Raw genomic sequence first — 25,625 nt, forward strand, 5'->3', positions numbered from 1 at the left:
TCCTCCTACTGAGGGTTCCCAGGGTAATCAAGTTCATATCACTTCAAACTGCCTGAATGATGTGGTAGAATGATAAGGAAAGAATAGGTTGTCTTGCTGGGTGTGTCAATGCAGGTCTTGAATCCCAGCACTAAGAAATCAGAAGCAGGCAGATCTCTATGAGTTCGAGGCTAGGCTAGTCTACAAAGCAAATTCCAGGACAGCAAGGAGGGTTACACAGAGAAACCATGTTCAAAAAAAAAAAAAAAAGAAAGAAAGAAAGAAAAGAAAAAAGATGGAAGGAAGGAGAGGGAGAGAGAGAGAGAGAAAGGGACATTTCAATGAACTGCTGATATATGTGCCATACGTAGGGAGAGGACCTTGGAGTTTAGGAGCAGACCTCACTCTCCTTCCTTCATCTCCCACTGCTACCACCCAACTGGCCCCTGTGGTATACAGTTATCCCACCACTCCTTTGTATGGAGTACTGATTTCTGGCCCCTCCAAAGATATCAGAAGCCACGGATGCCAAATTCTCTTATTCAAAATGCTGTGGTATTTGCGTAAGAACTGCAAACATCGGCCTATATATTTTAACTCATTTCCAGGTGGCTTAAAATAGCTAACATGTGTAAGTGTTCTGTAAATAGTTACTATGCAGTGCTATTTAGGGTGGAATGACAAGGAAGTAGGTGGCGCATCTTCATGTTTTATCTAAAACACTGGGTCTGCGGTTGTATGTGAGATGCAGATTCCGAGGGTGACCATATTGTAGGGTCCCTCTAAAGACACCCAATGTCAGGAGGATAAAAGTATGCATACCTCCTTCAGCTCAGCTGAATAATTCAGGAGACGTTCCATTTGAAGGTCATTCAAACCAAACAGGGATTTGAGATCAGACTGGACTTTCTGTAGATCCCACACCATATTCTGCAGGGACAGGTGGTAAACGGACTCTGTGAACACAGATGATTTATGCACTGGTTATTTTGATATTCACAGATGCCTATAGTAATAAAGAAAATAATATCTCTAAGTGGATAGGAAATTAAGATTACTACCATTAAATGCCATTTGTGAATAAATAAGAACAATGTGTGGAGAGGTAGCTTGAAAGGTAAGGGTGTTTACTGCTCATGCAGAGGACACGATCTTAGTCCCCAGCACCCACATGCTGGCTCACAACCACCTGTAACTCTAGACGTCTTGCTCCATGCCTCCATCCAAATGCAGATGATACACATAAACTCACTTAAGCTTATGCATATATGTGCACAAACTTCTTTATGCACAGACACACAAACAATAAATAATAAATTTAAAGAAGAATAACCAAAAGTTGGTAGAGTCATCATGCTTCATGTACACAGTATATACTGCAAGGACCCTAGTAGATGCCAGAAACCATACCTAACAAAACCCTGGATATAACAAAATTTTTTGCCCATATATACCCATGAGAAACTTTAATTTATAAAGTAGGCATAGTAGGCATTTAAGCAACTAGTAATACAACAATAATATGCATCAGTAAAATTGCCAGGGTCACCACTCTTTGCATTTGGAGATGACTATTCAGCAAAACAAAGGTTGCTTGAACAAAAGCACTACCGTGCCATGACAGCTGGTCTGATAACCAAGATACCATTGGCTGCCAAATGACTAACGTGCAGGCAGTGTATACAGGGTGGATGTGGGACAAAAGAGTGATTCCTGTCCAGAGCAAGTGGAACAGGAAAGAGTAAGATTCCATCTCATTATTCAGAAGGCCATGCATTTTAAAACATGTGGATTTGGGCTGTAGAGATGACTCAGTTTAGATTGTTCGCTACTCTTGCAAAGAACAGGAGTGAGCCCACATTGGATGACTCACAGTGGCCTATAACTCCCTCCAGCTCTGAGGAACACAATACCCTCCTCCAGCCTTTGTGGGTACCTGCACACCTATGCTCATACACTCAGAGATACACATGTGTATATATAGGTTAAAAAAATCAAGAAATCTTTAAAGGTTTTAAATTACTTAATTTGTTTATTTTTAAAATTACTTACTATTCGTGGCTGCAGTTGGCTATGGAAAACTAAAACCCATCCATAAGGGAGAACTAGTGTTCTAGATACTAAGAGTAATGTGGCTGAGTGTCTCAAGACCCACCACACGGATGACTGCACAGTACAAAGAGAGAACTGAAAAACACATTCCAAGAGCTTTGTAAAAATTCAGACCAAAGAACCCAGTAAGTTCACATCTAGTCTAAAATGCTATCTCAGGGAAATTAATAAGATAGGCAAATGAAAACTAATGTACAACAACAGTTTTACACTGGCTTCACACTAGCTACATATGAACACCAGCTACGCGTAGCATCAAGGCAAAGGACTCAATACAAAATACTATAGAGAGACCTTCAAGTCCTATTCTCACAGTTCGAGCACAGCATAAGGTTATTCCAACTGGGATAATTGAGACATAAAGCCTGTAGGCTACGCAAACACTCAGGTGGCACCGTCTGAGAGTGCCAGCCCCAAGCAAAAGTTCAAACTCCCGAAGCCTGATGAAATCTCCAGGGAGCAGAGCCTGGCAACTGTAAACGTAACAGCACACAAGCCATTAGGGAACTTTTGCCGGCAATGCCGGAACTAGATAGAACACTACAGATCACGATTCTATAGTCACCTGCCATGTACCTTACTGTGCCTGCCACCTGCAAGATTTTGCCACATGTGTGATTTCATATCATCCTTAAGTTAATGTGGTTATGGGAATGCTACAGATAAGACCCGTGACACTTAAGGGATTTTTATATTATTTTTAATTGTGAGTGGGACAGTATGTTCACATGTATGCACGTGGTCACAGAAGTCAGCAGAGAGCTTTGGATCCCCTGGAGCTGGAGTTACAGGCAGTTGTGAGCTGCCTGACCTGGGTGCTGGGAACCAAACTTAGTCTTTTGTAACAGCAATACATGCTCTTAACCCACCACATAACTCCCCAGCTCTAGTCATAACATTTGAGGGGAGAAAGAGAAGAGGAGGCAAATAATACTGTGAATCCAAGACTTTCGGTTTCCAGTAATATTGTCCTTGCATGATGCCATGGGTCAAAGTAAGATTGCTTGCTAAGATTAAAATTAGCCCTCATGGGATGTTGCTGAGATGTCAGACTGAGAATTAAGCATTTCCTACATGAGATCTACGCTGTCAAACAACGTACAGTAAATGTTCTCTTTAGAGAGAAGAAGAAGCAGAGACAATCACTCAAAATCTCATTCCTAGACTAAGACAGGGTTTACAGGCAAAGGATACGGTTCTCAAGCCTGAGCAATAAATACCTAATCCCATTGATATTAGACCTAGACACAGACTTACAGAAGGAAAAAAAAATGGTGTCATCAGTCTACCAAAATGCTTTGAGCAAGAAAGATAACATTCTTTGAGACTGAAGGGCAGTATGGGTTCTGGAATTCGTGGCTGAACAGTGGTTTGTTCAGATCACGTGACTTAATAATGCCAGTGACTGACGCGGCTGGGACAGCAGCACAGTCCCGTTCCTCTTTGGACTGTAATCTGTTCAACCAGGAAAAGCATTTTTTTTCTTGGAGACAAGAGAAATGAAGGCAATTTTCAGTGGTCTCTAGAAGTCTATTTTTTAATCGTATTTCTTAGCTCTGACTCAAATGGATAGAAAATTACTTTTAATTGCATTCTTTAAAGTAATTATATCTCCAATTGTAAGTTAAATTGAATGTTATAATTTGGATGATTTGCACAAATTTCTGCTTCCAGATGAGTTTGTTACAATTGAGGTCACAGAGAACCTTTCAATGGGGTGTTTTAATATATCTCTACCCCACCTCCAGGCTTTTATTCTGGACATAAGAAATAGCCTCTGGTAGAACTTAATTGATATAAAAATTGAGTTAATCTTTAATGGCCTAGCTTCCTTCATAAAGAAAAATCAAAAAAACTCCACAAGATTTACTATGTTGAATCCCAAGCAGCAAGTGGAATTTGTAAATGGAGTGAGGGAGGATATCATGAAGGACCATATTGCATTACACTTTTCCAGACAACAGGAGAAATATGGCTGGGTTTACAGGAATCTCTGTGAAACCAATACATGGTATAGCTTAGGACACAGGACCAAAAGTAAAAGGCCAAAGGGAAGTGGGACCCAAGACTTGCCTGCCTCCAGCCCTTGCTCACACATGCCTCTGGAGCATCTCTCTACAGTGCAACCTGAATCTATTGCTCCATTGGCCATTGAGACTGCGCCTGGCTCCCTTTATGAGCGAACCCCCAGCAATGCCTGATATAACTCAAATACATTGACAATTGGGCACTCTCCACTCCAGGCAAGCCCCTGCATGTCAAGCACTATTCCCTTTTCCTAGAAATGCTCATTGAGCCTGTCAATGAGTCCTAACATTCTTCGAAATCCTTCTTTGATGCTGTCCTTGAAGAAGATGCCAGATCTCCACTCTTCGGTCTCTGTTTCCTGTATTGACATCTTTGCTTCTTTACAAATATGACATCTCTGAGTGCAACAATCATTTCTTACTGATAACTATGATCTCAGCTACCTTCAGAAACCATGTCTAGATGATTACAAGTTCAATACCAGCCTGAGAAACTTAATGAAATACTTTCTCTAAATAAAAATAATTTTAATGTAAAAATCACTTTATTGGAATGAACTCACAAATAAAATATCATGCATCTAGGTTAGCCTAGCCCCTCAAACAAACATGTGTTTAATATACAAATCTCAACGAGTTTGTGTAAAAAATAATAATAATGCTAAGCGGGAGGGGGATGCTAAAGAGATGGTCCTGTGGTTGAGAGCGAATAATGCTGTGGTGTAAGACCTGAGCTAGTTAAACTCCCAGTACCCATAGCCAGTGAACCACAACTGCCTCTAACTCCACTTCAACCTAGTGCCCTCTTCTGACCTTATCTATAGGCACTGTACTCATGTGTGCAAGCCTATACACATACACATATAATTAAAAATAAAAATAAAATATTTCTTAAAGTACTGGGTATATAAAAAAGGTGATAGAATACTTGAGTGATGTGTAAGGCTCTAGATTCAAACTTTAGTCACAGAGAGAGAGAGAGAGAGAGCGAGAGAGAGAGAGAGAGAGAGAGAGAGAGAGAGAGAGAGCACGCTATTTCCTTCTTAGGTCATTGATGAAATAGGTAGATGCATGCTGAAGATGGTAGATTAGCAATGACGGTGTGTGGGTAGGGAATGGATTAACTGATATATAAATGAGTAGAGAGGTGGGTGGGCGGATGAACAGCCAAATGGCTATGTGGCTTGCCAGATGACCGATCAGATGGACAGGTAGACAAGAGATGATAGCACATGAATTCTAACTTCACTGTGCTCTCGCTGTACTTCCCATAGAGGATTAAAGAAAGAAAAAAAAACCACAGGGGAGACAACTTAATAATGTCCGAGTCAAGAAAACAGGGGATCCCATCTCCTCCCTGAAGAGAGCTACTTATTACCTACACAAGAGAGTGCCGTCTCTGAGTTACCTCACTGTTTAGCCACTGCCTCCAACTCCAGCTTCTTCGCAGTAGGAACTTAAAGAGAGGAAAGGTAAAAACCACGGAACAAGTGGTTCGTTTTAACTTAAAAGAGCTTACAACTTAAGGAATTCAGAAGTCAGTTATTTGGAATACGAATGCAGTTCTAATTCGCAATGACTGCAGGATTTTCAGCAGCAGCAGTAGAAATCCAGCCACTTTTGACTGGAAAGTTTTAATTCTATGTCTGTCTTTTACTAGCAGAAACAGTGGGTTTGGGGTCCAGTTATTCATTAATCACATCTTTGAAAAGCCCTGCGGCTCTGTGCCTGTTAAAGCATTGCAAGAATAGAATACCCCCAACCCGGCCCCAGCCCTCCAGGTCCCTCACCATTGGCAGCTGCTCCATGCTGCAACAGAAACCGCAGGGTAGAAATGGTCACGTTCAGAACATGTCTAGAAACCTGGGGGACAGTCTGCTGCAACGGTAGCCAGTCCAAAGCTCCCAGAGATGTTAACAAACTAGAACAGAAACAGAACCAGGCAGAGTGAGTTGGTAGCCAGCCAAAGAGTATCAACTCCAGACTTATTTATTTCCCATTGGCCAGACCCCATCCCTGTTCCAATATGTTGCCAGACCATTAATATGTCACCATTCTGCTTGGTTTAATGGAACCCTAACTTCCTGGGCAAGAGAACAATCAGAAGTGAGTTCCTCTCTTGAAATACCCCTGAAAGGCTTTCATACACACCCTGTTTTGGGGTGCTCTACCACGGGGGCTGTTCCATTCTCAGCCTTGGGTCTTCTGGCCCACTCTTGGCAGCTGACAAGGCCAGACAGAATACACAACATGAAAAAGGGATGAGCAGCCAGCCGGGCTGCCTCAGGCTCCCATAGTCAGTCGAATGCTCAGAGAACATGTTGCACTATGTTCTATCCAGGCATCTGAAAAACCAACCGGAGGTTCTCAAACTGCTTTACAGATAAGGGCTTTTAGACAAGGGGAGTCCATAGGTCTATGATATGAATTCTGTTTTTTTAACTGACAATATTTTGTAGATGCAGTTACAGGTCAGAAAACATCTTCAGCTGAGTTGGAACTGCATGTGTTTTAGCCACATGAAGCTGACTCTACCATGCATCGTGGTCCCAAACAGGTGATCTTCACGTGGTTTCCCAGTAAGGAAAATCTCTACCGGCAGTTTTGTGCAGTTAGGAGAACCCTACACTTGTAAAAAAAAATTATCCCTGAACCCCAACATCACTTGCAAGCAATGCTTACGATGAGTAGATTTCCTTGCTATCATAGACACAATACAAATGAAAGCCACAGAAGGTGACACTGTCAGCCACTGTCATCAATACCTTCTAGTTTCAATTCCTACCTGCCTCTCAACAATCTGACTATTCCCACTGTCCACTGCTAATATGTCCAGTGCTTAGAGCAAGGGGATAAAAGGAGGCTCCCCGTGACGTGTCAAGTATTTAAGATAATGAAATGTTTCATTCTCCGCCATCCAGTGCTTCTTCATGACAACTAAAAAGTCATAAGAGTTCTGATCCTCAGAAGTGCTGTGCTGCAGATCTTGAGGGCTAAGAGGCACCCACCCCTGACAACCCTCAGCCATGCCTGCATCACAAGGGGTTGTGTATTGTGTGGTGACGTTTATAATTCAATGTCAAAATCACTGGTGGAAAAGTAGGAAGCCCACTACAGAAAGCTCTGCTTTAGAATGCACCTCTAAGGACATGCGGTGGGAGCCACAATACCAATTGGGTCCCAACTTGTCAGGAAGGCACAGAGCTTATCAGGCTACACGTTGTCTTGGGCATTATTAGCTCCAATTACTACATCTATGTCACCGCTTTTCTAGTGGTGAAAACCTTAGAAACAACACAGCTGATGGTAAGATCATGAAGTGTGTTATGGTACGTACTGTTTCATCAACATGGAATATGATGCAGTCATTAGAAATGATCACTCAAAGACAATACAAGCCAATGAAATGTTAATCAGATAATGTTAGCTTTCTGGTGGTTGACTATTGAGCTAAACAGCACCTCTGCCCCCAGGTAAGATATGTGCACACAGACGGAGACAAAGACAGCGGTGTAATGGCTCCAGATGTTTCAGCAGAACACTAGGAGAGTTTCTTTTATGAAAACAATACTCAGTGAAACCTTGCCATGTTACAATGGTGGAGCATAAGACATACAACCACTTGTTGCGAGTTTTCACTTACTTCAAACCTGCCTGGAGAAAGTGTGTCACGGTGTCCACGCTGTCTTCCAAGTGAGCGTGGGTTGTGCGAAGTCTGGGAAGTGAGTGTAGAAAGTGCCACACGTGAGGCTGCTGGTGAAGATTTTCCAATCTCGATAGCACATCCTCTGTTTTATTGAGATCCACCTGATAGATAAAAAATGCCAAAAGTTTTCCTAGTTAATGTTTAACCAGGCAAAGAAGAGACAGAAAGGCAGACAGACAAGATACTTCAGAGGAGTACAAAACTCATGACCAGCACCTGCCTATGTTCGACAGACAAGATTTTAAAACTACTAGGTTGCTTCTACTTTTAAAATAGATAAATTTGTATGTCTAAAATCGAGTATCAACACCAAAAAATAACCACTAAAATAACTGTAAACGATCATAAAGAAAAATAAGGTAAGAAGAAAAGCAGCAAAAAAAAGTGGAAAGAGGAAGGAAAGAAGGATTCAGGAAAGAGAAGAAGGGAGGAGATGGAAGCAGGTTTTTGCTGTCACAGGCCCTACCAATGGGTAGTACCCTGGCAGAGTTGCTCCGGGTGCCAGCCCCCATCCCCTCAGGCTGAGCTTGCTTCTGATGTCCCCATCAGATAGAGAAAGTAAATCTCAGCATGTGCTTGTTGTGGGGTGCTCTAACCAGGAGGCTGGGCTCTCAGGGAACCATCAGCCTTAGCTGAGGCTAGACCAGACAGCCAGCAAGAGATGTGGAACCTAGGCTCAGGAACAGCTTCTATGCCTGGCCTTTCAGCTCCCTGCATATCTTCCTGGAATTGTAAACCCTGTCTCTTGCCCCTTCCTTCTCTCCACTCCCACCCTCTTCCCTCTATGGGAAGCGGCAGCCACCCTCCCACCACCTGTAGGCTGTTACCTGAAGCACATGCTGCTGTCACTTGATCCCTTCACAGTACTGAGACAAATACTTTTTCTGGCCGTCCCAATCACTCTGCCTCCTTCCCTTCCTCCTTCCAGCCTCACACACCTTCTCAGACACATTTTCTGCCTCCTCTCCGTCTACACTCTCCATCCTCCGAGCATCGCTTCTTCCCCAAGCCCATACATCTGTCTCAGACTGTGTACCTCAACCCCCAGGTTGTGTCCTCGCGCCCTCCTTGACAACGCCACTATGGATCGCCCCCACGCCCCAGCCCATCTCCTGATTTTTCCTCTCCCCTTCCTTCCCCTCGCCACAGAGTCAAGAAAACCTTGGAAAGATAGAATTCATGTCTCACTCCTCTGCTTTTATTATCTCACAGAGCATTCCACTCTATAAGAAAATCAAACAGAAAACCAGACATGTGGTGGAGCATGCCCAGAGATGGAGGAGCTTGAGGGACAGAAGCATTGGGAGTTCAAAGTCATTCATCATGACATGGACAGGTGGGGTGCAACCTGGGCTAAATGAGACCCAGGGAAGGAAGGAAAGAAGGATGGAGGGAGAGAGGGGGGAAGGAGGGAGAGAGAGAAGAAGGGAGGAAGGGAGGAAAGGAAGACATCAAGTGATATGATATCGTTACCAGACTTCTACAACAAAAACATGGCCCTAGAATCCTTTCACTGTGACAAACAGGACTGCTTTGCTGTGCCCCACTTCAGCTCACCGCATGCACTGCCCGAATGTCTGTGCATAACAATCAGACCGTGGACATGACAGCAGTGTCTACTTTTCCCAGTCACCATATCTTTTTCCATGTCAATTACTGATGGTATATACGGTAAGGCATCAACATTTACGTATCCTAGTTCTGAATATTAAAATTATCCATCCTTCTAAATAACCTACTGATGTGTGAAAGTGTTTAGTGTAAGTAAGCTACATTGTCAGAGAGGACACAAAGGGCATCAAGCTGTTTGTCAGAATTGATTGGATCAGCCTTTCATTGTCACAAGCCATCGGACATTTAGGGGAGCCACTCATCACAAGTCCCTTAAAATGCTAATTGATCATTAAAATAGTGCTTCATCCGATTAAGCTAACATTCCTCAGTTATTTGTAAACTGAGCTTCCATGAACCTTGATGAGCCCGTTCGCCCTGGTACAGCAGTTAGGGTAGGCGTCTGACCACAGTAAGGAGTAATTTGATGGATGCACAGGCATGCCTGGTCCATCCAGAGCAATGGCTGGCCTTTACTGTTGGACGCTTTTAATGGTTTACTATGTACATGTTTGCTTAAGCTGCTTTGGAGTCTTCTGAGAATAGTTCAGACACAATGTCAGAGCACAGTGCTGCCAAAAATACCTGGGCTTTGAGTGTCTGAAGGAGCAGTGTGAGCAGGCAAGAACCTCGTTGTTGACAGGTTTACCCTTTGCTTGAGCCTCCATAGCCCTGACTCTGATGATGGCTGGGTGAGTCTCTGTTGTGAGGTTGTCTGTCTTTGGAAGATGCTTAGCAGCATTTCCCCCTCTGCTCACCACAAACAAAGAATGGCCTCTCCATCCACCCTAGCTGTGACAACCTCAAATGTGTACAGACGATGACAAGTCGTCCTATTGATAACTATGACCTTAACTAAAGTCCTACCTTTAAAGGAAGTCAACAGTAATATGCCAAACACAAATCTCACCAACTTTGAGGTCTTGTTGGCTTAAATCCCTCCCCCAAAGCAACCTGAGTACTACCTACCTAACCCACTGCCTCCCCTCCCACCTTCTCCTCCTCATGGACCCAGAGCCCTGACTTAAGAAATCAAAACCCATCTTTCAATCTATATCTGTTGTAAATTTATTTCAGTTGAGTCCCACCCTGCACATTTGCTGTAAAAAAAAAATCAGATGATTAATAGTCCTTGAAAATATAAACTCAGATACAAAGAGAACACTGAATCATTGTGTCTGTGTTTCCAGCCTTGCTGGGGATACTCACTGTTAGAAAACTTGAGCCATAGGAGGAACCTACAATAAAACACATTTAACAGATCAGCTGGTCAGACCCCAGAGTGCCTGCTTCAGTCTGCAAGTGAAATGACATGGCCAGGCTCAAAATACAAAGGAGAGCAAATAGAAGGATAAATATGAAGACCGCTGTTGTTGCTATATCCCAAACCTCACTGTTATAATTTCCAGTAAAGCAATCTCAATACTTTGTCCGGTATTGTTGCCGATCTCTCACTACACCTGGCATTGGCAGCACTCACCACAAAATGAAAAGAGCAAATGGAAATAGAGAAAAGCAGGCTGAATGTGTTGGCACACCCTATAGTTGGCTCTTTTTGCTCTTTGTTTTTTGGGGGGCCCACCACCCCATTGCCAAATAAATACATGGAGACTTATTGTTACCTATGAATGCTCGGTCATAGCTTGGCTTATTTCTATCCAGCTTTTCTTAACTTAAATTATCCCGTCTACTTTTTGCCTCTGGGCTTTTACCTTTCTTTATTCTGTATCTCTTTCTTTCCTCCTTACTCTGGAGCTGCCTGTGTTGCTGGGTGGCTGGCCCCTGGCATCCTCCTTTCCTTCTCCTTTTCTTATTCCTCCCTGTTCTCCTGTGTATTCTCTCTGCCTGGCAACCCCACGTATTTCTCACTCCTGCCTAGCTATTGGCCGTTCAGCTCTTTATTAGACCAATCAGGTGTGTTAGACAGGCAAAGTAACACAACATTACAAAATTAAACAAATGCAACGTAAAAGAATGCAATGCATCGTTGCATCATTAAACAAATATTCCACAGCAAAAACTAATATAACACATCTTGGACTGATATTCCACAACACCTGTAATCCCAACACCCAGGAGGCAGAGGCAGGAGAACTGCTGAATTCAGAAACTGCCTAGTCTACATAGTAAGTTCCAGGTCATCCAGCACTACAAAGCAAGACCCTTTCTCAGAGAACAAACAGGCAAAAACCTTCAGATGTGAGGAGAAAGAAAAGTAAAATTATTGTTTTTCAAAATTTTAAATAATATATGCTCTGGGAAGTAGCTCAGACAATAACAAACTGAAAATGGGTATACCCATCTGAAGAAAACTGTTTTTTTCAATTGTATCAGGAAAAAAAAGAAAGAAAAGAAATGTACTTAACACTTAACCCTCCTCCAAAACAAATGTCATTGCTTATTGAGACATCTTCATCGTGTAGTCCAGGCTGGCCTTAACAATATCATCTTGCTCTAGTCCTCAAATGCTGAGGTTACATGCATGAACCTGGACCCCATGACAGAGTCCAGCAGATTTCCCTCATCTGTTGTGGAAGGGCACCTGTTTTTGTTAACACCCTCTCTCAAAAACCAAAAGGAAAGACCAAGTCACATATCCAGAGAAAAAAAAGAATAGAGAATGTGTATAGAGAAGGTGTGGACAGTTCTTAAATATGGGCAGACATCATGGGATGGAGAGACGGCATTAGAAGGGGTGGTTAAACTGGGTAGGCCTCAGCCTATAGGCTAACTCCTCCTTTGTACCCCCTTATGCCTCCCAGAGAGAAAGGATCCAACTCCACCCTCCCTAACAGCAAGCAGTGTTAGCCTTGTCCAGCAGGGGGCGCGCCTTCTCCTAAATGCGAAAGAAGCTGGTAGCATAAGGGATTCTCACTCCTCCAAAACCAAAGGATACCTTTTCAGGATCTTACCGGAGGTTTCCGATCTTTTCAGCCAGAGTTTTTGTAAGCTCTTTGCCTTGTCCACTGTTTCAAAAATGTCCTCAGCCAGGTCCTGTATCTCTTTTAAAAAGGCCAAGCTACTGACTTGGCTGTCGTCTGTTGCAGTTTGGAACCTAGACGAACTTCAGACACAAAGAATATCACAGATGAAATATTACAGGAATCAGTTCCCCTGGAGTTTGAAGGGGTTTGACACTCCATACCAAACTGTCTTCAGAGAGATACACACAAGGCTCCAAGCGTACCACCAGAACAACACTTGATTGACCATCATCCAAAATGAAAATTATCTCTAAAATATGCACCTTGAAGATTAGAAAAAGTATCCTAATTCTCTTCATTATCTGTAAAGCTCAAAATTGTATATAGCCATTAGCCATTTTTTTCAAATATTCAACGTGTATTATACCACACACTCCATGTAAGCTGCAGAGCGTCAGCATCAGTGAGCACGAACAGGAGACAGAGAGGATTGTGGGTAGAGTTCATGCTATGAGAAAAGGAATACATGGCACAGGGTGGTGGCGAGGGCTCCTAGTTGATAGCTGAGAAATGGCCCAAGAATGGGAAGAACTGGGGCGTCTGTGCCGGGCATGGGGGCACATGTGAAAAGGCCCCGGGGGTGGCGAGAGTCAGAAGTGTCTGGATAAGAGAGAGGGGAATTTGGGGGAGCCAGAAGATTCCAAGCAGTTAGTCCCAGGAAGACAACAATTCAACAGTATATCCACCAGATTCTGAATACGAACAGCTATAAACAACTACTCAACAAATCTTTCGGCATGACCTGTCTAACCAGGAGAAGCCACTCAAGCATGCCATTAGCTGTAGACACAGTATTTGCTAAGCCCAGCACCGGTTCCTGGTAATAAATAAATAAATAAATAAATAAATAAATAAATGTTAAAAAAATAAAAAGTTCCTGAAAATGACATTGACGATTGACTTCCTCCTCTTCTAAGGACAGCTTACAAAACACCTGCTGCTAACTTCCCTTGGGCAATGAGAACCTTAAGGCTTTCCCACAAAGATCAGGAACCAGTAACAGCAGTGTTTCCTCCCAGTGCCTTTTCAGCATCGTCTGCTTTCCCACGAAGACTTTTAGTTCCTCCTTCCTTTACATATATGACTTATTTGCTCTAACTGGATTATCTTATTCAGATTTATTTGCTTTTAATTTTAATTAAAACATTTTCTTTCATTTTTTTCTTTTAATTTTATTTTAGCATTGAGCAATGTTTCTCCTACAAGGTAATAAATACATATATATGATATTTGATATTTTATAAGCATAGAAAATGCTAAAAAAACTACATAAATTCTAATTCTAGGGGAATATGTTAATAGTAGTAGATGTTTATGAAAGTATTTTCTTTCTCCTTAAAAACAGGGTCCTGGACCCAGTGGTGTCAAGGTACCATGGGAAAACCAACTATTCTGGGCTCATAGGGGCTCACAGAGACTGAAGCGACAACCAGGGAGCCTGCATGGGACTGACCTAGGCCCTCTGTACATATGTCACAGTTGCATAGCTTGGCCCTCTTGTAGGACTCCGTCTCTGACTCTGTTGCCTGCTTTTGGGACCCATTCCTCTACTTGCTTGCCTCACCCAGCCTTAATAGAAGAGGAAGAACCTACTTTCACTGCAGCTTCATAAATCATGGCTGGCTGATATCCATGGGAGGCCTGCCTGTATCTGAAGAGAAACAGTGGAGGAGAAATGGATAGGGTAGGGATGGAAGGGAAGCCTGGGGGAGGAACTGAGAACAGGGGAGGGAGGGAAAACTGTAGCGAGCTGCGTGGAATCACAACTGATGGAGATGTATAATCAACTCCTATGGCTAAAGTCTGACCTATGCTATGATCACGCAATGATTATCAGCTGCTTGCATATGCGTGGGCCTATGGGCAGTGCCCACCTGGCAGTTCGGGGCTGGCAGCCCATGTCTACTTAAGGGCTGGGAGAGGTTTGCCGAGGGAGAGAGGTCAAAAGGAGAGGAAAGAGAGGAAGAGAGAGAAAGTGAATAAAGGTCCTGGAATAAAACTGCAGTGAGAAGAGCTCCGGTGGTCGCGTCATCCTTGCGGGACGAGGGTGGATGTGACAGAAAACTTTGGTTGGGATGCAATAATAATAATGATAATGATGATGATAATAATAATTAAATTTTTTGAAAAAAAAAACAGAAGAACAGGTTTCTAGAAACATAACCCTGCTGAGAACCCAGAGTAAGCAGCAGGCCACCTAGGAAACTAGTGGCTCTCAAGCCTCCTCCAGGAAACTCCTATAGGGGTGGGTGGGAGAGGCTGCTGGGAACCTGCCTTGTCATCTGCACCTCCTACCAGGGACCCACAGGCTAACCCTAGGTTGTAGGACAACACGGACAGAAATTTTAAGTAGGAAACGATAAGCCTGATGTAGTTTTCTAACACTTGTAACAACCATGTATGGATTTTGCATGTGAGGTCTCCCTATGTAGCCCAGACTGACCTTGAACTCCCAATTTTCTTTCTACTGGGTACTGGAACCACAAATATGTGCCCATGCCCAGACTGGTGGGGAAAGGTGTGTGTGTGTGTGTGTGTGTGTGTGTGTTCATATGTGTTTGTGTGTATATGTATACATGTATTTGTGTTTGTGTGTATGTGTGTGTGTTTGTGTATGTATTGTGTTTGTGTGTATCTGACCTCGGAATCTCTATGTACTGTGCTCTCTCTATTTCTCCTGCTCATCTCTCACTAGGGGTTCCTAACTCAACTACTAAGAGGCAAGAACTACTATATGTGTGGCCAAGTCAGTCACAGGGCATAAGATCTGGAGAGTCGCAATCACATCTCACAAATTATCTTAGTAGACGGGACAGACCTCAAACACTACCTTGAGGACATCGATCTAGCAAGCATAGTTCAAAAATTTCCAACTACTTCAAATGCTGATGTAAGTAGCTAGGCAGGCATTGGTAAATGTGGAGGCCATTGATGTTGGACCTCTCCTTTATAATAAGCTTTTAATCCTACCCCTCATTTCCCTGCTACCTCGCCAATTCTAAGAAAAGGAAGTTGCACAATTGCCCCTCCCTAAAATTTCAAACACGATATGAAAAGATGGCAGCATCAGGGTTTTGCCCAGACCGGACACAGCATTCTACACTGGCCAAATGATCGTAAGATCACAAGAACATGCTACTGGTCCTTCTTAAAGGGCTAATCCAACCGTGCCTGTCAATCACCTCGTCAAAAGACTACCTCCGGAGAGCTGACACCTAAGGACAAGTTTAAGGATATGGGAAGAATGCTTATTACCTTAATGAAATATGCACTTACAAGCTCCAGTAGGCCCTCCTAAGATGTAGCTGATTACAGACCTCCACTAGATACCAGCGAAAATCTGAAGCCTGCCGCCCAGATGCCGTCGGCTGTCTCCCTTCCTCTAAAGACAGGCACGCAGGCACGCAGGCACGCACACACGCACGCATGCGCTAAGGTACTTACAGACTATTTCTAACTCATTGAACACGATTTTCCTCTCTTCCACTTTTCCAGCTCTTTTCTCAGGCAGTTGCTTTGGTGTCCAGCTTGTCTGCCCTGTTGATTTTCCCTCAAACTCTTCTGAAAGGTCCTTGCGCTTCCTCCTGAGTCTACTTTCGTTTATCCTTTACATTTTGTTTTGTTTTGTTTGGCTTTTTAGAGACACGGTTTCTCTGTGTAGCATGTCTGCCCATGAACTGGCTTTGTAGACCAGGCTGACCTCAAACTCAGAGAACCATCTGCTTTGCTGGGATTAAAGATGCGTGCAACCACTGCCTGGCCTTTGAGTCCACTTTCAAATCCCTTAATTTACGAGACAAAGAATCTGTGCGAATCAGTCACGTTTTTCCTGATAACACCAACATTTCATACGCCTCTCCTAAAACACCCCCAGAGAGCGGGTGTCTCGCTAGCATGCACTTTGGGACTTTCTTGTGCACAAAGACCACGTGTTTACATCCACACTCCAGAGGAGGAGTGAAGGCGCTGAGAACTTCACAGCACCAAGAAGAAAACCAGGATGATAAGTGCCCAAAGATGGCAGGGAGGCAATCAGGGAAATGCAAATCAAAACAACTTTGAGATATCATCTTACACCTGTCAGAATGGCTAAAATCAAAAACACCAATGATAGCCTTTGCTGGAGAGGTTGTGGAGGAAGGGGTACCCTCATCCATTGCCAGTGGGAATGCAAACTTGTGCAACCACTTTGGAAATCAGTGTGGCGGTTTCTCAGGAAATTCGGGATCAACCTACCCCTGGACCCAGCAATACCACTCTTGGAAATATACCCAAGAGATACCCTATCATATGACAAAAGCATTTGTTCAACTATGTTCATAGCAGCATTATTTGTTATAGCCAGAACCAGGAAACAACCTAGATGTCCTTCAATAGAAGAATGGATGAAGAAAGTGTGGAATATATACACATTAGAGTACTACTCAGCGGTAAAAAAAACAATGACTTCTCGAATTTTGCATGCAAATGGATGGAAATAGAAAACACTATCCTGAGTGAGGTATCCCAGACCCAAAAAGAGCAACATGGGATGTACTCACTCATAATTGGTTTCTAGCCACAAATAATGGTCATTGAGTCTATAATCTGTGATCCTAAAGAAGCTAAATAAGGTGAACCCAAAGAAAAACATATAGTTGTTATCCTGGGTATGGGAAGTAGACAAGATTGCAGGGCAAAAAATTGGGAACTTGGGGGTGGGGTGGGACAGGGGTAAGGTGAGATGGGGAGAGAAAAGTAAGAAGGGGAGAATGGGGGGAACTTGGGGAAACGGGATGAATGGGAGAAAGGAAGGTTGGATAGAGGAGCAGGGATTCACATAACTTAATTAAGGGAGCCATCGTAGGGTTGGCTAGAGACTTGAACCTAGAGGGGCTCCCAGGTGCCCAGGGCGATGTCCCCAGTTAGCTCCTTGGGCAGCTGAGGATAGGGAACCTGAAATGACCCTATCCTATAGCAATACTGACGAATATCTTGCATATCACCATAGAACCTTCAACTGGCGATGGATGGAGATAGAGACAGAGACCCACACTGGAGCACTGGACTGAGCTCCCAAGGTCCCAATGAGGAGCAGAAGGAGGGAGAACATGAGCAAGGAAGTCAGGACCACGAGGGGTGCATCCACCCACTGAGACAGTGGAGCTGATCTATTGGGAGCTCACCAAGGCCAGCTGGACTGTGACTGAAAAAGCATGGGATAAAACCGGACTCTTTAACATGGCGGACAATGAGGGCTGATGAGAAGCCAAAGACAATGGCACTGGGTTTTGATCCTACTTCATGTTCTGACTTTGTGGGAGCCTAGCCAGTATGGATGTTCACCTTCCTTGACCTGGATGGAGCGGGGAGGACCTTGGACTTTCCACAGGGCAGGGAACCCTGACTGCTCTTCGGACTGAAGAGGGAGGGGGAGAAGAGTGGGGGAAGGAGGAGAAGAGTGGGTGGAGGGGGAGGGAAATGGGAGGCTGGGAGGAGGCGGGAATTTCTTTTATTTTTCTTTCAATAAAAAAAAAGAAAGAAAACCAGGATGAAGGAGTGCAGTAGGGAGCCTTACTTGGAGCAGCACTAGTGCTGCTGCAAGAAATTTCTGATTATCGTCCTCAGTTTTCCACTAGCATGGAACGATCTTTGACTGTTTACAGACACTGAGTAAAGCAGATTTTAAAAGACAGGCCCATTAAAGCATACATAGAATATTACACAGCAATAAAAAGAAAGAAATGTTGACACAAGACAAACAGGTCTTTTGAGTGTGTTGTCGACTGAAAACCACAAACGAATTCCACAAGGTTCCCTCCTTTATTCCACTGACATTCTCAAAATGACAAAACTAGAGAAACAGAGGACAGATCAATAATCGGTGGGGACAACAGGCAGACAGGGAAGGACTTCAGGAAAGGCATGAGGAAGTCTCGTGTTGCCTGAAGAGTTCCTGTAGTGTCACAGGAGCGTGTTTCAGTGCCCCGTGGCAGGGAAGTACAGGCATATACATATACACACATGCAATGTGCACGTACACAAACATACACCTCCACACATGCATACATGGAGATGTAGACACATAAAAATGAACAAGTTCTGGACTCTACCTAAGAGCCCTAGATCATCTCTGTCCCTGGTGCAGCTATTGTGTTTTACCTTTGCTTGCACAGCGCATCACTATGTGAGGGACCTGACTGAAGGGGCTGTAACAGGAAAACACAAATCAAACCCACAGTGAAGATGGGCAAGGTGTTGCCTGTCTGAATCTCAGCTCCTGGAGGGGCACAGGCAGGATGATGATGGGTGGGAGGAAGCCTGTGCTGTGAAGTGAGATGGTCTGAAAAGAAGAAGGACTAGAGACTGAGGTCTGTAGACGAGCACTTGCCTAGCATGGATAACGTGAGGCCCTGAGTCCCACGCCAGCACAAGGATGGAAGGAAGGAAGAGGAAGCAGAGAGGAAGAGAGGAAGAAGAGAGAGAAAGTGGGAAGGGGAAAAGAGAGAATGGCAGGAGAGGTGGGGAGGGAGGGAGGAAGGAAGGGAATTTTAAGTACTGATAGGGGGGGAAAAAAGAAACTGAACCCTCAGAACCCGCAGGCAGGAAGATAAAGTGGAATGATAACTCTGAACAGAGACATCTGCAAGGTGAGCAATCTAATGTTCTCAGCTAATGTGGCTCCCAGTCCGTGAAAAATAATGGTGGCAGCCACTGTCTCCATAACCACCAGCAGGGGGCCACTGTCTCCATAACCACCAGCAGGGGGCCACTGTCTCCATAACCACCAGCAGGGGGCCACTGTCTCCATAACCACCAGCAGGGGGCCACTGTCTCCATAACCACCAGCAGGGGGCCACTGTCACCATAACCACCAGCAGAGGGCCACTGTCTCCATAACCACCAGCAGATAGAACCACTGTCACCATAACCACCAGCAGGGGACCACTGTCACCATAACCACCAGCAGATAGAACCACTGTCACCATAACCACCAGCAGATAGAACCACTGTCACCATAGCCACCAGCAGCAGAGGGCCACTGTCACCATAACCACCAGCAGATAGAACCACTGTCACCATAACCACCAGCAGATAGAACCACTGTCACCATAACCACCAGCAGATGGAACCACTGTCACCATAACCACCAGCAGTTGGAACCACTGTCACCATAACCACCAGCAGATAGAACCACTGTCACCATAACCACCAGCAAGGGGCCACTGTCACCATAACCACCAGCAGATAGAACCACTGTCACCATAACCACCAGCAGGGGGCCACTGTCACCATAACCACCAGCAGGGGGCCACTGTCACCATAACCACCAGCAGGGGGCCACTGTCACCATAACCACCAGCAGATAGAACCACTGTCTCCATAACCACCAGCAGATAGAACCACTGTCACCATAACCACCAGCAGAGAACCACTGTCACCATAGCCACCAGCAGATAGAACCACTGTCACCATAACCACCAGCAGAGGGCCACTGTCTCCATAACCACCAGCAGGGGGCCACTGTCACCATAACCACCAGCAGGGGGCCACTGTCACCATAACCACCAGCAGGGGGCCACTGTCACCATAACCACCAGCAGATAGAACCACTGTCTCCATAACCACCAGCAGATAGAACCACTGTCACCATAACCACCAGCAGAGAACCACTGTCACCATAGCCACCAGCAGATAGAACCACTGTCACCATAACCACCAGCAGAGAACCACTGTCACCATAACCACCATAACCACCAGCAGGGGGCCACTGTCACCATAGCCACCAGCAGAGGACCACTGCTGTAAAGGTAGTGGGAGGCTAATAATGTGGCTTGTCTGTGAGACGTCCAAAGTTGGGATTTGTAATACAAGTAAAAGCAAGTGAAAATAGAAGATGTCTGTAGGGTTTTTCCCCCTAACATAGCCATTTTGGGAATACATCCAACAATTGACAATTTTTCAAAATGCTAAATAAAATTGCCATACAACCGAAGAAAAGTCTATGAAAAAAATACACACCTGAAAAAAACTTGCACACAAATACAGCAGCATCATTTATAATAGTTGAAACACAGTAATAATTTAAATATCCATTAATGTATGAATAGATAAGTCAAGTACTAATTTAAAATATGAAATATTGTTGGGCACCACATAAAGGAATCTCCAAGACATTACTAAGTAAAGAAACACACACACACACACACAGGTACACAAACACACAGGCACACGCACACACACACATAGATGCAGTTATACATATATGAACCAAGACACACACACACAGAGGTACATAAACATACAGGCACACACACATAGATGCTGGTACATATACAGAGACGAATACATACAGGCAGACACACACATGTACATATAGGTACACATATACACACAAACACATACTCATTCACACAAGCATAGACACTAGTACACACAACTGTATGTTTCACAAATCGTACAAAAAAGGAACTGTCCACAGTATTGCAATCTACAGAAAAGGAAGAAGGCTGCTAAGTCCAGCATGAGGGTAGAGGGAAATCAATGCTATGGACACAGACTTTTCTTTTAGAGGTGATGAAAAAAATATAATTGATTATGATGATCAATGTTAAGTGTAATTTACAACTATGGAGATGTCGAAACTATTCTTCAAATGAGTCACTCATATGGGGTTGTAAATTAGATCTCAATTCACATTTTTAAAAAAATAATACCAATCAAAATCTTAACATGCTCTCTGCAGAAATAAACAAGCAAATTTTGAAAACTGGTATGAAATCCATAAGCCCTAGAAAATCAAAATGACTTTACACTAATTCCAAGAGTTTCCCTGACATGCTGCCATTAAGGTCATAAAGGACAGTAGAACAGGAAAAATCCAGAACCTCACGCTATCATTGCCTCAACTGATGCTTTTCACAGTCAAATAAGGAAGATGGTTCTGCACAAAAGAAGAGAAATGGTTGAAAAAATGGCTTCCGTGAAAGTTCAAACATTAAGGTTTTCTGGTGAGAACCTTAACTCCAATGTGAAATAGCATCCATGAATCAAAAGGAATTATGTCTGAAAACACAGTACATTAACTGGGCTGCAGTAATAAAGCATCAGGCACTGGATGTGTGAAAGGACACAAATGTCTTTTGTCACTGATCTGAGGCTAGAGTCCTGGGTTGGCTGGGCTCAGAGGAAGGGAAGGGGCATCTTCCTGGTGTGCAGATGGCCATTCTTAGATGTGTCCTAGCCCAAAAGAGGAAGCACTCCCTTTCCTTGCAAGAGGTCTATTATACCAAAGATCCTCTTTGAACTTTAATTTGGTAAAGCCTGCCATTGGTACAGTGATATGGGTAGTTAAGGCTTCGATACCTGAATTACGGGACAGTACAGTTCAACCCATCGCTTGCCATGCTCAGCACCTAAATCTCAAGGCCTTCTCTTATGTAAATACCATGTGCTCAATACACAGTTTTGCAGAGTCCACCCAGAGGCTCGTGTGAAAGTGCCACCTTTGACTCTCTCAGAGACTCCAATTAGAAAGGAACATGCAAGGGTGGTTCCCACCTCAGAGCTACTGGGTAAGGCATCTTGTGCCAAGGAAAATTCAGACTATACCCTCTGAAACCTTGAAGTAGTCAGCCTTGCTTCCTGGGTCTATTGGGATCAATATATTTTTTAAAAAAAATAAAGGTACCAATGGAAATTTATGAGGGTAAGATAAAATTAGGATTACAACAAATTAGAAAAAAATATAGTTAACAATACAGGTCTTAGTTAGGCTTCTATTGTTATGCTAAAACACCATAACTAAAAGCAAGTTTGGAAGGAAAGGATTTATTTCATCTTACACCTCCAATAAGAGTCCATCCCTGAGGAGGAAAGTCAGAGCAGGGACTCAAGCAGGGCAGGAAACTGGAGGCAGAAAGTGAAGTGAAAGCTGAAGAAAACTGCTTAAGAACTTGCTCCTCATGGCTTGCTTAGCTTTCATTCCTATAGCTCCCAGAATCACCACCAACAGTGAGCTGGGCCTCCCACTTCTACCACTAAATAAGAAAATGCGCTACAGACTCGCCTACAGGACAATCTTAATGGAGACATTTTCTCAATCTCAGTTTCTTCTTCTCAATTAACTCCACCTTATGTCAAACTGACATAAAACTAGATAGAGCAACTGACCCTTTGCCTTGACACACAAACACATGACTATTGTACTAGAACCCTTCCTTCCTCATTTGGCTCCCAATCGGCATAATAATATAAAAATCAAATAGTAGAACATTACAACTTTTAAAGGACCCACAATGTTTAAAAATCCAAACACTTAAAAATGTTTGTCTCTTTAAAACATCCAAAGTCTCTCTCAAAGTTCAAAACCTCCAAAATCTCCCTAAAATATCAAAGACCCTTCAAAATTCCAGTTTTTCAATTTCGAGCTCCAGTAAAATCATAATAAGCTGAATACATTCATATTTCAGAAGGAAGAACCAGGGCACAGTCACAATTTGAACAAACTAAAACCAAAGTCCAACAGTGTCAAGTCGATATCAGACATCTGGAACTCATTCACAATCTTCTGGGCTCTTCAAAGGGCTTGGAAAGCCATTCATAGCACATACATCTTGTCCCATAGGCTCAGGCTGATTCCATTCCATGCCTGCTGGGGTCACTGGTAATTGTCCCATGCTACTGATATCTGCAAAAGGTTGGGGTCTCCACTGCAGCTAGGCTTCACCTTCACCAGTGGCCTCTCCTGGCTTCTCATGGTGTCAAGCCCCAGCTGCTCTTCATGACTCCTACCAAGTTCGGCTGCCAACAAGAGAGAAAACTTTGGCTGCCTGTGAAACAAAGATCCTGTGGGCTAACTCTGAGGAAACACTTCCCAAAAGATGTCAAAGGCCCCAGCAAGCCAACTGTTTCATTTTAATAGTTCTTGTCTCTTTTAATTCTTCAGCTCCAGCAATCAAGACAGAAAATGTAAACAACCTTGGTAGAGGCTTTCTTCCTCCTGAAACTTCACAAGCCTGACCTCCAGTGTCTGCACTGCTCTCCGCAAGATTTTCTGTTTTCACAGTATCTCATTAAACTCTGAACACTCAATGTTCTTCCATGGTTCTCCCCAAAATATAGTCACGTCTACTGCAGAAATATCCCACATGTATGTTACCAATTTCTGTCTTAGCTCGGGTTTCTATTGCTGTGATGAAATGCCATGCATGCAAGCTGGGAGGAAGGGGATGGCATTTATTTCATGTTGTAGTTCCACACCCACCTATGAACGCTGCTTTGGATGAAGCATGAGGATTTAGCTACACAAGAAAAAAAGAAATGGGTCCTTGCTCAGGCAGAGCATCCTAAAACTTAGATGTGACAAATTTTGAAAGACAAGAGTGAAAAGTCCCCTGCGGAGCTGGAAGTTGAGGCGGCCCAGTGATGAAGAAGACAGAACAGGCGGCAGCAGAGAAAGCAGTAGAGGGGATTAATGATCAGTAAGAGCTTAGAAATACTTTAGACTAAAAAAAAAGCAAACATAGAGGTAGTCGTGGCATGTTGATGATTAAAATACCTGAAACTTTTCAAGATTTTTTTTCTAATTACATGTCTGTTCAGAGGTGGGGATGTGTATAGGAGTACAGGTGCCTGCAGAAGCCAGAAGAGGGAATCAGGTCTCATGGGGCTGAAGTTATTGAGCCGAGTCCCTCCCAGCTAGTGTAAGGGCTGGGAACTGAACTCGGGACCTCTGCAAGAGCAGTACATGCTCTCATTCACTGAGACTTTTCTTATTAGTAGAAGTAGGATTTTAAGCAGAAATTGAGAGGGAAAATCTAAACTGGCAACCTAGGTGGAGGGCAAGGCAAGTTATGCAGAAAAGAACAAAGAACATGCTTCCAGGGCTGACTCAACCTACCCCTTAGAGTGATTGGCAGCAGGAGGGGTCAGATGCACAGAGCATATGAATAGCACAGGACATTTCAAATTTTCTTCTACTTATTCACTTTGTCTTGAACAAGGAGTGAGTCCCTAACAAAATACTCTGTGGGAATAGCCCTTAATCTGCTATTGGTAGTTATGGTGGTTTTGCTCTGAAATCCTCTTATTGGAGCAGAGGGGAATCTCCCTACAAAGCCAGGAATGAGGAAGCTGATTTTCATAATCATACTCCACATCAGAACGTACCTGGAGGTTCTGCCCAAAGTAAGCTTCCCCTGAGTGATTAGGAAGATCATAGCCATTCATGAAGCAAATTAACCATGGTGATAGCTAACTCATTTTGAAATGAAAACATATTTTCAGGATTTGTAAAACAAGACAGTCAGAAGGGAGTTGCTGAGGGTTTTATTGCTATTGTTTGGTCTTTTGTGTGTTCTTTGTTTTGTTTTCACTTTGAACTTGAGCAGAATCCTTACCTGAAGAACCATGAAAACAAATGAGCAATGCTGGCAGGGCGGGTCTGAGAGGCAGGCCCTCCCTCTTAGCTAGTGTCTTCCTCACGGTTCACTCTTTTCTCGTTGCTTATGCTATTCTTTCTGCTTTCATCCTCCGTTCCCCACACCTCTACGCTGGCCCTCCTCAATACCAAGAGGCGTTTTAGAATTTAAAGCTCTTAAAATCATAGCAATGCTGGAGAATTTGGCTACTGACTATGGTTTGGAGAATGTGAGATAAACGCTTTCAAGGTTGACTTTATAATTCTTGAGTTTTTGCACACTGAAATGTGAGTGTTAAAACGGAGGAGCACACAAACAAAAAAAAATAGTTATTTATTGGAGTAAAAATAAAAAGTCTACCAAACCAACACTAATACTTCTCTAATTAGTCCATAAGGTATAAAAAGGAAAGAACACTGCTAATCTCATAGTAAGGCAATATTACTCTGATAATAAAAAATAGATAAAAACATAACAAAAATGAATATCATTGATCAATTTCTTGAACACAGGTACAAACATTTGCAACAAAAGAATTGTAAAACAATTTAAGGCTATATAAAAAAGCTTCCCATTATTAGTAGTAGTATTAGTCCCCTTATATTATTATTAAATAATAAATTTTGAGATCATATATTCAACATGATCAAGTTGGCTTTATTTTAGAGATACAGGTTTAATAGATGTAAATCAATAACTGCAACCCACCACATATGTTCAGAAATCACATGATCTTAATATAGAAAGACCCTTTGATAATATTCACTATCTCTTCATGATAAAAGTCCTGAAGAAACTGGAAAAA

General features: G+C 43.3%; 1 protein-coding gene across 2 annotated transcripts in view; it reads right to left on the minus strand.

The window, feature by feature from the left end:
• Positions 1–25,625, minus strand: part of Abca13 (ATP binding cassette subfamily A member 13) — a 398,914-nt gene that overhangs the window by 345,031 nt on the left and 28,258 nt on the right. For both annotated transcript variants that reach the window (XM_041669712.1, XM_041669711.1), the window contains exons 4-8: positions 12,348–12,499; positions 10,645–10,673; positions 7,762–7,925; positions 5,909–6,039; positions 802–935 (exon numbers count right to left, since the gene is read on the minus strand). In XM_041669712.1, coding sequence (XP_041525646.1) covers positions 802–935; positions 5,909–6,039; positions 7,762–7,925; positions 10,645–10,673; positions 12,348–12,499 — 610 coding nt within the window. The remainder of the gene's footprint in view (positions 1–801; positions 936–5,908; positions 6,040–7,761; positions 7,926–10,644; positions 10,674–12,347; positions 12,500–25,625) is intronic.

Source organism: Microtus oregoni, unplaced genomic scaffold (assembly GCF_018167655.1).
Source record: "Microtus oregoni isolate MIOR12 unplaced genomic scaffold, Mior012 000019F_ref0000042, whole genome shotgun sequence".
Taxonomy (NCBI): Eukaryota; Metazoa; Chordata; class Mammalia; order Rodentia; family Cricetidae; genus Microtus; species Microtus oregoni.